Below are 13,371 nucleotides of genomic sequence, written 5' to 3'. Positions count from 1 at the left end.
GCCATTCTGGCTGGTATATGATGCCTTCTGTGATTTTAATTTTGCATTGCCCTGGTTACTGAGACTGAGTATCTTGCCACAGGTTTACTGGATACCTGGTAACTTCTTTTGTAAAATGTTCTCGTGCACATTTTCAAAAATCAGATTTCTTTTCCATGATGACTTGTATGTATTCTTGATAAAAAAGACCTCTGTGTACTGTATGTATACAATCTACATTTTCTCACTGTCTTGCCTTTTTGTTCTCTTCATGGTGTTTTTGACCAATAAAGATTCTTAATTTTACACAACCAAATCAATCCTTCTTTTACGGTTATGCTTCCTCTGGTTTCCTATTTAACATGTCTTTCCCTATTCTAAGTTTGTCTCATGCTTAAAACCCTCAAAGATGCTTCTGCTTTCCTTATTACATGGGCCTGAAACATCCTGTATTTTGGGAAGCAGGAGACTCAACAAAAGTTAAAATAAGAACAAGGAGAACAGAGGCTCATCTATAAAAACATTATACATTTGAAAATTACAGTATCAGTAAAAATGTTCCAGTTTAAAGGTTAATTGAAACTATATGGAAGTGGTTCATGGCAAGTCTTTAAGCCTAGACTGAAAAATTAAAGTTATTATACAGATTGTGTATAAAAAATTGATTTTAAACAAGGGTCTTTGGATATTGGTTGCTGGCTGAAATACTCTGTCACCAGAGAGCTTACCTCTATGTGATTAAATTCTCCGAAATTTGTTGATACTTTTTTTGTGGCCCAGCATGTGGTCAATTTTCAGTTTATGTACACAAAGAACTTTTTTTTTTAAATATAGAAGAACATATGGGGCACCTGGGTGGCCAGTCAAGTTAAGCATCTGCCTTCAGCTCAGGTCATGATCCCAGGGTCCCGGGACTGAGTCCCACACTGGGCTCCCTGCTCAGCAAGGAGTCTGCTTCTCCCTCTGCCCTGTCTTTCCTCCCCCATCATGCTCTGACAAATAAACAAGCAAAATCTTAAAAAAAAGAAAAAATGAACACAGTGTAAAGAATGTTTACTCTGTACTTTAAATGTAAATAACAACACTCTAGTGTACAGAAAGCAGATGGCGCAGATGTTAGATGTAGCTACTAGAAGGGCCTGTTAATCTCTGATTCACTCTACTTCTATGGTCTTGCCTTTTGGGGGCTCAACACAAAGTGACAGGAGCACACTGGACCCTCCCAATTTTTAAGGGCCCTGAACTTTGAATTCTCTGTCCCCCTAGGTCTCTGAGGCATCCTGCTCCACTGTGGAAGTGGCAACTACAACCTGCGGAAAAGCAGTCATAAATGCCAGGTTCACCCTCTTTGAGGATCTGTCTCCAACATTCCCTCATCTTGAGCCAGGAATTCTTCATTATTTTGTAGGTTCTCAAGTGCTTTCAAGCAGATTTTAAAAATATTTTGCCTAGCATTTGTAGGTGTCTTCAGCGGAAGGGCTGGTCCCAATAATCAGGTCTACTATTATCAGAGCACAAGCTTAATTGTCCTGTCTTTTTTTTAAACCTCAATTTTAATTTCATTTATGGAAGGTTTCATTATCCAAAAACTCTTTTCTATATATCATCTTAAGACCAGAAAGAAGATTTCCCAAAATGTTTTATGATACTAATTATGAAAGATGCTTTTTCATGAGGAAAAAAATGAAGGTTTCTATTATGAAATCACTTTGTGTAACCATATGTTTTTTTTTTTTTTTTTTTTTTTAAAGATTTTATTTATTTATTTGACAGAGAGAAATCACAAGTAGGTGGAGAGGCAGGCAGAGAGAGAGAGAGAGAGAGGGAAGCAGGCTCCCCGCTGAGCAGGGAGCCCGATGCGGGACTCGATCCCAGGACTCTGAGATCATGACCTGAGCCGAAGGCAGCGGCTTAACCCACTGAGCCACCCAGGCGCCCTGTGTAACCATATGTTACATACTAAGTTTAATGACTCACAAACAAATTAGCATTTTAAAGGCTCCAGTAAGTCCTACAGTGAAGAAAACTGCTTAGTTTTATTTAACACAAGGTTTATCAAACATTGATAAATCCTTCTTCTCATACAGTTCCAAGAAACATATCTGGAAAAATAGATTAGAAATCATCTTTACTTTTAAATATTTTTCCCTCTAAACTTCTCTGGGAATCTTAACTGTTTAATCTTTTCATTCATAAAGAGTATATCTGGTATAATAATGAGTTTAAACTACTTTTTCCAAACTACTAAACCAAAATGGCATCATTGTTGAAAATGAGCTAAAACATATTATCTGGCTCTTCCTCACAACATTTTAAAAATACCCATGGCAGATCATTTACTTTAGGGACAATTTATAGTAAAAACACTTTAAACCCATGTATGCTCTAAGTATTTCACATAAATACATGCTTCCAGTTGGTATCTTAATTGACATAAAAGGTCTACTCAGTTAGATCTAATTCTGTTAAAAAGCAGTTATATATATATATATACATGCCATTTAGAATACAAGCCACACAAGTGGAGTAAGTAGAGTTACGTGCAATCTAGGTAAAATTGGCATGTACGAGTATGAGTTAATGAAGAATCAGGACATACAATCTTGATGCATTATGAGATGCTGAGGTGTACCCTAAGAAGCAGGATTTATCTCTGTTTATATGTAATAATGTAAACAGACTTTTAAATAACTCACTAAAGGGGTGCCTGGGTGGCTCAGTCAGTTAAGTGTCTGCCTGTGGGTCAGGTTGTGATGCGGTTCTGGGACTGAGCCCCATGTCCAGCTCCCCAGTCAGCAGGTCAGCAAAGAGGCTCCTTGTTTCTCTCCTTCTGTCTCCGTTCTCTCCTCCAGCCACCCATTCATGCACACGCTCTCTCTCAAATAAATAAAATCTTTAAGTTTCTCACTAAGCACTTACAATATTTTAATACTTACTTGAATTTTAAGTTTTAATAAAAATACATGTTCCCTAATCATGATTATTAACACTATCAACACTAAACACATTAGTTACCTAAGATGGGGGGAGGAAGGGCATGGGAATGGAACAGAGGTATAAAAGGGATTAATACACAGCAGACTGAGATGCTTTGTATGAAGTAATGACGATGTGCCATGATCCCAGGAGTAGGATTATGTAGCCCTCTAAACATAAAGGTCACGACAGGGAGAGGAGGCTTATAAAAAAAAAGAAAAATGAATGAAAACAACAGCAACAACAACAACAAAAGAAAATGTCTTTTGATGATGATGACAAAGTCCGAGTTTCAAATTACCAAAGGGAGCACAGAAAAACCAAGCAGCAGAGACAGAGTTTAGATTTACAGTTGCATGGCAGATAAGAAAAAATATTGATAAAAGCTTTTAGGAAGTGTAAAAAGTACAAGAAAAAAAATGGGAATTGAAACACTTGTTTGACAGGAGTTAGAACCGTGTTTACAATATGCCAGAAGGATGAAGAAAAAAAAAGAAGGAAAGTCAAGGGGAAAACACATTAGAAATCTTCGAAGAGTTAAACTCCATGGGGGAGGGGGGAACTAATTTCGGAAATAAACCAAGAGGTACTTACAATTAACATTAAATGAAATAGAAATTCTTGAGTCTAGCCTTAACTAAGCTAGGAAGTAGAAGGCAAAGTAAGATGGGCAGTACTGGGGGAGTACAAGCATATGGGAAGGCTTAACACAAAAAGAGTATGTATATGGGCATGCAAATAACTCAAATGAAGTTTAAATAAACTATAAATATTTGGAAATACACATATAAGTAAAGCAGCCTAATGTGTAACTATTAAAACTGTTATGATTTTTCCACAATTATGTTAAAAAAGATCCTACAATGGGTCTTATATAATATTCCATCCAAAGCACAATTAATATGTGGCAGAATTAGGCATTTAACCTACCACTATGTTTTATAACTTGTCTCAGCAATATGTTTCTTTCTCATCACCTTAAATTAAGTTACTCAATTATCTCTGCAAATCTCTTGAGGCAGAAGCTCCTTACATTTTAATAGAATGAATGGGCTGAATACATACAAGTGTAAATTTTTCTTAGAAGTGTCTGTGTTCAGAAGTCTCCAGGAACACACAATATCTAAAATCAGGGAGGAAATTTTTTGTTTTTTCAGATACAATGATGACAACTATGTTTATCACAGATTAAGAGACCAACACCACTTAATGTGATGATAATCCAAAGGAATACAGTTATTCTTACAACTCTTTGACATATATGCCATGTTTCTGTAATGTTCAGTTCATACTGTATCTTTGCCAGCACTCAGAGGTTGGGCAGACATACTTAAACATGTGTTTAAACTTGCTAGTCATCTTTGGGATCCTAAAGTAAAAAACAAAACTAAACTAAACCAATTTGGCTACAACTGTGACAAAATGTGGATGTTCTACAGGTAGCCACCAAAACAATGCTTTGAAGACAAACTTCTTAATAATCTTTGTAGCTCTAGAAGCAGGCCCACCATTTCTTTGTTATTGCAACCTCTCCAAAAACATTTCATGCTATTATAAAATGTATCAGTCTGCTAATGATCTAACTTTTGGCAAGAATAGATGATACAGAAATCTTCTCCTTAAGAAACTAGCTTGATGTAAAAACTGTATGAAGGCAATTGCATCTTTAGCAAAGAACAGTATCTGAAAGCACTTGAGGAAGCACTCAAGGCCAAGGTATAAAGAACAGAGCAGGGATGTTATTTAAAAATGTTAGGTATTAGTAAAAACACCCCTCAGAAGAAAATTAAGTCTACGAAGGGACATGTCTGCTCTAGTCATATACCCATTTTTCCCATATCTGGTATAAGGCCTCATTTGAGGGACAATATTCCCTTTATCTCATATAGGGCAGATGCCTAGAAAGACAAACAGGAGTAATTCACGCACCCACTGGACTGCTTCCGGCTCCATTTGGCACTGTGAGGTCTGAAGTGCTCAACATCCCACCTAAAAATTTTAGAGAGAGAACAGAGAGGGCAGAGAATGAACATGAATTGGTTTTCCTTATCTGAACGAAGTAAACTGCACTCCTTTCCTAAAAAGCAAAAATAAAAACTAGCCCTACACTGAATCTGGCATAACTGTGTAATATGATATAGTTAAATATACATATAAAAGCTCTGGATACAAATGCTTTCCTGTATCAATATCAAAAAGTAGAAATTCCTAAGAATGGGGTCAGTGCTAACAGTACTATTAAATTTGGGACTTAAAGAAGAGGAAACACTGTATTACAAAGAATAAAGTCATAAATGCTGATTTTTGCTGAATTCATGAACTCTAACTCCAGTTAGGTACATCTACTCTCTTATTTTTGACATGAGTGACTCACACTCGAACTTTAAGTCTTTGCTCATGATACCCTAATTAAATTTTCTGCCTGTCAAAGTATGGTTTCCCGTGAAAAGGAAAGTTATAGATGGCAGATTCTGTATATGGGTCCACTGTACCCAAGAGGATGCCACAGCGCCGCAGTAAATCCCCAAAAATATTCTTTAAAATGGAATCAATTATGTGGCAGGGACTCTCGCACATCATAGAAAATTAAAGGTAGCGAAACAAGAAACTGCTTATGTCAGCAATTCTTTTTCTTAAAGAACCAGCAGAAGACAGACCACTACACACCTGTACTGCCGGTACTCGGTGGTCTCTGAGGGACTCCAGGGGATACATTTCTGTGCAGCGTGGCTTGAGGTGGAGACAGCATGCTTGAATCTGCTAATGTTGAGCTGGCGGCCAAAGATGGCGACACAAGTGAACTCCCTGGGTTAGTGTAGGACAAAGCGTTAGGGCTGGTCACAGGGACTGTGACAGACATTGAGAAGTTTTGAGGTGGCAAACCAGGCTGTAAATAAAGAACAAGGAAGAGAAAACTGTTAGTTTCGTTTTCATCTATATTAAATAAATAACTTACGAATTTTAATTTGGATAAGGTAACTCCACAGTTATTAAAAGTTGAGGACAGGGATAGTTTCTTACTAATCAACTGGTAGATTTAAGTTGCCTTCTTCAGAATTACATTTGAACATGAGTATGTCTGACATAAACTTTTCAATTTCCGTTTTATATATGAATACATATACACTACTATAAAGTGTCTGTGTGTGTGTGTGTATATATATATATATATTTCAAACGGTCCTAGAAATGAAAATTAGATGTCAGAACCTGATATTAAAGTAGTGTTGTCAGATTTAGACATTACAAAATATATCGTTACCAAGTGAGCATAAAATTAGCACTTTAATAATCCAAACCAGTTTAGCAACATTACATTTCTATTGAGAGATTACAAATTTAACAAAAGGAGAAAATATGTACACAAATTATAAATTTAATACACCAAATGTGGGACATTATAAATCAGCCCTGGTTTAACTGACTGACATTCTTAATGGACAAAACTTAAAAAAAAAAAATCAAGTCATATATACAACACAATGCAATCTGAGTGTGATGAAATGCAAAGAAACCATCTAAACAATAAAATTAACCGCTGAAAACCTATCTTTAAATTGTATGAAGATTAAGTTATAATTATAAATGCTATCTTACTTCCCTCCTAAGTATTCCACACCCCCTTAAAACAGTATTTGTCATTTCTTCTTGTATTTCCTTCATAGACCATATACAATATACTTGTTAACCATGAAAATAACAGTTCTCTTTATAAAATCTCCATTATAGAGAAAGAAGAAAGCTTTCTTCTCCCCATATTTTAAAAGTGATTGCAAAGAGTGGTAACACTGCTAATTCAAAGTTGGAAGAATATAGTTTATGTTCTCTATTCAATAGATTATTTCAGAAAGAAAATTATCATCCATTAACTGACATAAAACAATGGCTACATGACAAAAAAATTTTTTTCAAAGGTAAAGCAATTTTATTTACACAATATTTTGCAGTTTAACATCTACTACAAAGTCACCAGCATCCATGTGAGGTCAGAAGGGATTTTATTTTATTTTATGTTTTTAAAGAATAATAACTGTATTAGCACAAAAATACGTCCTTAAATCTATTTTTCATGAGCTTCTTATAGTAAAGGACTCCTTTGAAGAGATAATCCATGATGTATACTTCAAGCATAGTTTTTAAGAGAATTAACTCTGACAATAAGATAAATATCAGAATCAGAACCAATTTGTTCCCTGAAGCCTACAATACAGATGCAGCTTTAGAAAATCAGATCCAAAATAGCTGTTTTAAGCAGCTCTTGCCAATGAGCTCCCCAAAAGAACTTTTTGAAGAACTATCAAAGAAGGATAACTCAAAAAACTACTGGTTTTCATGATGGATAGATGTATGAGCATAGGAAAATTTTAAACCAAGTATTTGATTTGCAACCAGTTTAAAAACATTGCTTCCTTAAATTAGTATCAAGCCAAGGCTCTCTTCCTCAATACCTACAGTAAAAGAAAAGAAAAGTTTGGAGGTATTTTGCCAAATAGTTTTCGGACATTTACAAAGAACCAAAGAGTAAGCTACTACTATTACAGCAACTATACAAAATAATTAAAAATAATCCTGAAACATCAAATTTTGTAATAAATCTAATCACTTTATATTTTATAGTCTCAAGATCTATTAATGTACATGTAATATTTTTTAAGTCATGAGAGGGAAAGGGAAATCTTATATGAACCCTTTATATTTACGATCATGGAAATTTAAGAGCTAGAAGGGACCTTAAAAATTATGTAAGCCAGCTCATTCACTTTACTGATGAAAAAATTGGCATCTGAGAGGGATTTATGTGCCCTGTCCAAAGGTATAGGAGACAGTAAGTAGAACTTAGATTAGGATGCCTTCTCTTCACTTCCTTGTTTAAGACACTGAACATGTATTATAAGACTCCAACAAATTTATTTTGAAGTTCTGTAAAACAAGCAACAACAAAAAAACCCTAACGAAATTTCTTCCCCTTCTACTTATTGGTATCATCACCCACTGCGAAAATAAACAGGATGCGTAGCCAATATCTTCATGCACAAGATAAAAGCACAAACCATACTTTAGTACTCACTGCGATTTTATGATTCCGCATCATATTATCAAATTCCTCATTAATTTTTTTATATTTTTCTTCTGTATGTGGAGTTAGCACATAGGAAGTATCAGGGTCTGGGCTGTCGCACCCTCTGTGTTCCTTCTTGTTCAGAGCCTATATAATGAAGTTAACAAAAAGGATCAACAAATAAAAAGTAGAGGTAAAGTAAAAGTACTTACAGGGCCTCGTTTGAAAATAAAATCACTATCTTCATTTAGTTTGCTGAATCTGTCCTCCGAGAGTGGACTGTGCTCAAAGTAATCGTCAGCATCAGGGCTCTCACAACCATTAAGGCCTTTCTTTCTTAAAGTCTGAAATACAATTGGAAAATTCACACACAAATGATACTAACTTGCCATGAGTTTTGTAAAATTTATTAAGAGAGCACAGACTGAATGAATTATTACAAGAGCCACTGAAATGATTTTTAAATGATCACAAATGTACTCTAATCCTCCAAATAAGGTAAACCTTAGATATAAGCAAAATTAATGCTCCCAGTGCACATTAAGAAAAAGAGGAATGTTAATTTGTTTGGATTCTTTCTTCCCAAACTTCCTAGAGAATACTAAATTACTCACGGCTCTGACATTTACAACCTGAATCTGATTACAGCCTGATCAACACATCTGATAGGGCCAATGAGTGTGCAAACTGACACAGAAATGTATCAAAATGATGCTCTGAGAAGCGATCATAGTACCTTTACAAAATGAACATTTCAGCAACTTCATCTACTGAAACTGCTTTCCACCTGAGTTTACCCTAGCCACCGGAAAGAATTAGCATCCTATCTCAGTAACCTCATTCCTAATTTGTTCTTAAATACTATCATTTTCCTACAAAACTTAGAGGCAAAAAACTCAAATACTTATTTACATATGACAGCTATGACTCTTTTCTATGTAGAATATACATATTATTAGTGACTTTATTAGTGACACTGAACATCTATTGGTGTAAGATTGCAACAAATTTATTTTGAAGTTCTATAAAACAAAAAAAAAACACCCCACTAATGAAATTTCCCCCCTTCTACTTACTTTTAGTTTGTAATAATATGTTAAACAGCATGTATCTTTCACCCCCTTGGCTACCTCTTCCTACAGAGCTCCTTCAGGGGTTGACCTAATCCACTGAACTGACTTTCTGGAAAACTTTGTGTTATGAAAGTATCTCCTAGACAATATGTTCACTTTTCCTTCTTATTTTGAGGTAAAAATATAATGAACAATTGGTTTTCTGATTTTTTTTTTTTTCACTAAAATCACCATGAAATGACTTGTCCAATATTTAAAAGAGTAGCTTTACAACCAAGGGCCTGACAATCTGTGGAATACTAATTTATTTCCAGAATGTCTAAATTTTTAAAAACCCCAATGGGTGTTTTTATAAAGTAGAATTACAGAGTTCAACATTTTAAATAGCTTTGAGACTGGCTGATTTTCTAATCAACCACTGTGAAGTTTTGGGAAGCTAAAATTTTCCAAGTAAACTAATGAAGTTTATTTAATTGGGAAACAAAATTTGATCAATAAATTAGTACTATGTTTGTTAATTTATTTGTTAATGATTATTTAAATTAGATTTAAGATGCACTTTTAATTAATCCATAGTAATCTTGATATCCTTTAAAATATGATTTACAATTATGAATGCTTATTTTATAAGCACTGAAAGAATGTAAACACACAACAGGTTAAGATAGGAAATTTTTTTCTTAGTTTCTCTGAAGTCAAATTATTTTAAAATCACTTTAGTCAATTTGATTTTTTTCATGCTTACAGAATCATAAAAAATCCTAAGTGCTGATACGTTAACTTCTCCAATTACTTAGCATGCACCAGGAATCCCACATACAGTCTCTGAAACCCCCCCGTAACACAATCACTAAACATAAGCATAGAGCAAACACTACCTGTACTTCCCCAATACTGGCCCCATGGCTCTACGTTCTATGGATATAACTAATCACATGAACTTCTATGTGTACTTAGCCATAAAAGGTCCTGTTATTTAGAACTAAGGGATGGAGACATGTATTCTCCCCTGCTCACTGTAGCAAGTTCTGCTTGCCAAAGCTCTGCAAGTTGCTATCAGCAATGAAGACGTTAACACTCAGAATATTGGAACACAATGAACTCTTATAACCTACACAGCCCTAGAAACAAAACAAATATAGTAAGTGCCTACACAGAATTCATCATGAACTTGTTGACTTATTCTAGCCTGAAATCTCCAGATATTTTCCCATCATATTCACGCATCTTAAGACTAGGAAATTCATAGTCATGCTTTCACTAATAGCGACCACCAACTATGTGCCTCTTTGAAGTTCTTTCAAATTACTGAAGAAAAAGAATATGGCCTTTTAAAGTAATTACACAGAAGTTTTATTCTACAACAACAGGGTTAACCCTACTTGCACTCATAAAGAATAGTGTTCTGGTATCTCCAGGTCTGCAAGCCTTCACTTCAGATGGGGTTCCTGTCATTGTGAGGGAATTCAAGAGGCTCTATCAGCTCTGGAGATAACAAACTCATGTACCTCTCCTGGATACCCAACTTGCGTCTTCTTATCACCAGAACACGAAGAGTTGTTGTGAGGACCCAACTACCATAAAAAGACTTTTTCTGTCTTCTTTATCATTACCACATAGCTTAATACTAAAAGTCTCTCCTGTGTCACAGGTACTAACACATGGAATGCTGTCATCTATTAACAAGCCTAGGTGAGGCATATAAGAAACAGGCTAGCTTCAATTTTTTCACGTGCTTCAGGTTAGCCACAATAAAAACACTTGGTCAACGAAGAAAACAGTCTGAAAGGCTACCATTTTGAGGAATCTGTTGTTGTGTATTCCTTAAGAGTACTAGCACAGTGCACAGTCTATGGCTATTACAGATGATTATTATGGTCCATTCTGAAGTAAATGGTACTTCGTAAAAAGTACTTTGCTATTGTACATCAACTGACAGTTTTCAGTGACATTATGGCAAACTCACGGGGAAAGTTCAATTGTGACAAAATAATTTCAAGTTTCACAGGTATGTATCATGTAAGTTGACTGAAGTTGCTTTTCTTAAATAATTAAGTTATTAATTTAAGCTAACTTGATACAACCTGTTTGGTGTTCTTTTGTACCAGTGTTCTAAACGTGTCTAATGATTCCAACTGCAAAGATTACCTAAATGAAATCCTAAAATGGGGCGCCTGGGTGGCTCAGTGGGTTAAGCCGCTGCCTTCAGCTCAGGTCATGATCTCAGGGTCCTGGGATCGAGTCCCGCATCGGGCTCTCTGCTCAGCAGGGAGCCTGCTTCCTCCTCTCTCTCTGCCTGCCTCTCTGCCTATTTGTGATCTCTCTCTGTCAAATAAATAAATAAAATCTTTAAAAAAAAAAAAAAAATCCTAAAATGAATGCCCATATAATTTTCATCAGTGCGTTTCTATAAAAGAAATTTTATTTTTGGAGGGTTAGCTAAACACCTTTAAAAAACAAACATTTCTACTCCTCACAATAGATGTAAACTATATTATGATTTTAATGGCACTTCTTATATTTTGGGCCAATTCGGTCAGGTACTTTCTGCATACTTTAACATACAGTATAAAATGCAGATTTTAAATAATCAATGTCCTTAGCTAATATTTACCTTAAGTATTAGTTATCTAAGGACAGATTCTGAAAGCTTTTTAAATGGATCAAAAAAAAAAAAAAAAAACCCTCCTAAGTGTCTTTATGGAAAACTATGTATTGTTTAGGGCACATCCTTCCATGTCATCCGATTCTATGGGGTTTGTGCCTTTGAGCTATTTAACAACTCTGTAGAGAGAGAAGTTAATTTGTTGAAACTGGTAATAATGGAAATTAATGTTTGTAGACATGCAAATAAATTCTGTCTGATGGTGGTTCAATTGACTTCTGTCCCTACTGTGGAAGAGGTCAGGTCTTTTATTTGTTTGCACCTATGAAGAAAATTTATTTTGCCTTCTTGATGGGCTTATGTATTTGTCTAATCTTGGGATTTATCTATTAAACACTTGTAATTTTTTCCAGTTTCCTCAGTCACTAAGGAGTTAATATCTTTTTTTTTTTTTTTTTTTTTAAGAGTGTGTGTGAGTGGGGAAGAGGAGCAGAGGGACAGAATTCTCAAGTGGCCTCTGTACTGAATGCGGAGGCCAATGCAGGGTGATCGCAGGACCCCCACGATCTCGACGTGAGCCCAAACCAAGAGCTGGATGCTTAACGGACTGAGCACTCAGGTGCCCACGAGTTAAAGTCTTTGATTCATGTTCATTTTAGATTTGAGAGTCATGATTTTACTTTTGAAGAGTACTGTTTAACAGTAGTATAAAACTACCCTTGACTTATGATTCATAGTAAATGTAAACTCAAGGGAGCTTCCCAGTAATTCTTGTTAGGATTTAGTATGTACTAAGCATTGGTTTTTAAAAGAAAAAACTAATGTGCTGCTAAATTTTTTAAAAATATTTGGTTAACTGATTAGTGATCTGTGTTAATTTATTATAGTATCAAAAATTAAGGAGAGATGATCAGAGAAGACTTGTAACCTTTCAGTATTCTTCTTCAAGAAATAAAAGAGTAATCCTTAATTCTTGTGGTAATTCATAAATTAAATGCTATTCCTATCACAGTATTAAGAGTACAACATTCTAAAACAACAAACCCACAATCTTCTGAGGCAGGGTTCCTCTCCATCTGAAGCAAGTGAGTTCTAAGGTGAAATTTGAGCTGCTAGAAGACTGGGTAGTGTTTTACCTATACGAATTTACAAGGGAGGGGCACCTGGGTGGCTCAGTTGGTTAAGCGTCTGCCTTCGGCTCAAGTCATGATCCCAGTGTCCTGGGATCAAGCCCTGCATTGGGCTCCTTGTTCAGCGTAGAGCCTGCTTCTCCCCCTCTTGCTCTACCTGAGGCTTCCCCTGCTTGTGCTCTCTCAAATAAACAAATAAAATCTTAAAACAAATAAACAAAAAACAAAAAAACAAAATTTCCAAGGGACAAGGGATCCCTGTATCACATCCACAGTTTCTGAGCTGGAAATGCCCAAATTAAACTTAAAAGAGGCGGGGTTTTTTTGTATTAAAAAATATAAATGAGTTTTAACTAAATGAAGAGGAACTTAAAAACTTCTATTGATTAAAGACGCTACCAATAGGAAGGCTCTGAAATTTAAAACATTTCCATCAATTTAAGGAAAAAACAATGAAAATTATATCCCGGCTAGAACTTTCATTCAGGTTTATCTACCTTTGTTCTTTGACAAAGCTATATTACAACTCTGTAGGGATGGATGTTAATT

At 35.3% G+C, this 13,371-nt stretch overlaps 1 protein-coding gene across 14 annotated transcripts in view; it reads right to left on the bottom strand.

The window, feature by feature from the left end:
* Positions 1-13,371, bottom strand: part of MEF2A (myocyte enhancer factor 2A) — a 160,297-nt gene that overhangs the window by 27,369 nt on the left and 119,557 nt on the right. For 8 of the 14 annotated variants that reach the window (XM_045070589.1, XM_045070582.1, XM_045070591.1 and 5 more), the window contains 3 exons: positions 8,024-8,161; positions 5,623-5,842; positions 4,885-4,944 (listed from right to left, as the gene is read on the bottom strand). In XM_045070589.1, the coding sequence (XP_044926524.1) occupies positions 4,885-4,944; positions 5,623-5,842; positions 8,024-8,161 (418 nt within the window). Of the gene's footprint in view, positions 1-4,020; positions 4,079-4,884; positions 4,945-5,622; positions 5,843-8,023; positions 8,162-8,226; positions 8,359-13,371 lie in introns of all 14 variants that reach the window. The other 6 variants (XM_045070590.1, XM_045070585.1, XM_045070587.1 and 3 more) reach the window with 2 other exon arrangements.

The sequence above is a fragment of the Mustela putorius genome, unplaced genomic scaffold (assembly GCF_011764305.1).
Source record: "Mustela putorius furo isolate JIRA1106 unplaced genomic scaffold, ASM1176430v1.1 tig00003972_pilon_pilon_pilon, whole genome shotgun sequence".
Taxonomy (NCBI): Eukaryota; Metazoa; Chordata; class Mammalia; order Carnivora; family Mustelidae; genus Mustela; species Mustela putorius.
This window is presented reverse-complemented; position numbering and strand designations above follow the sequence as displayed.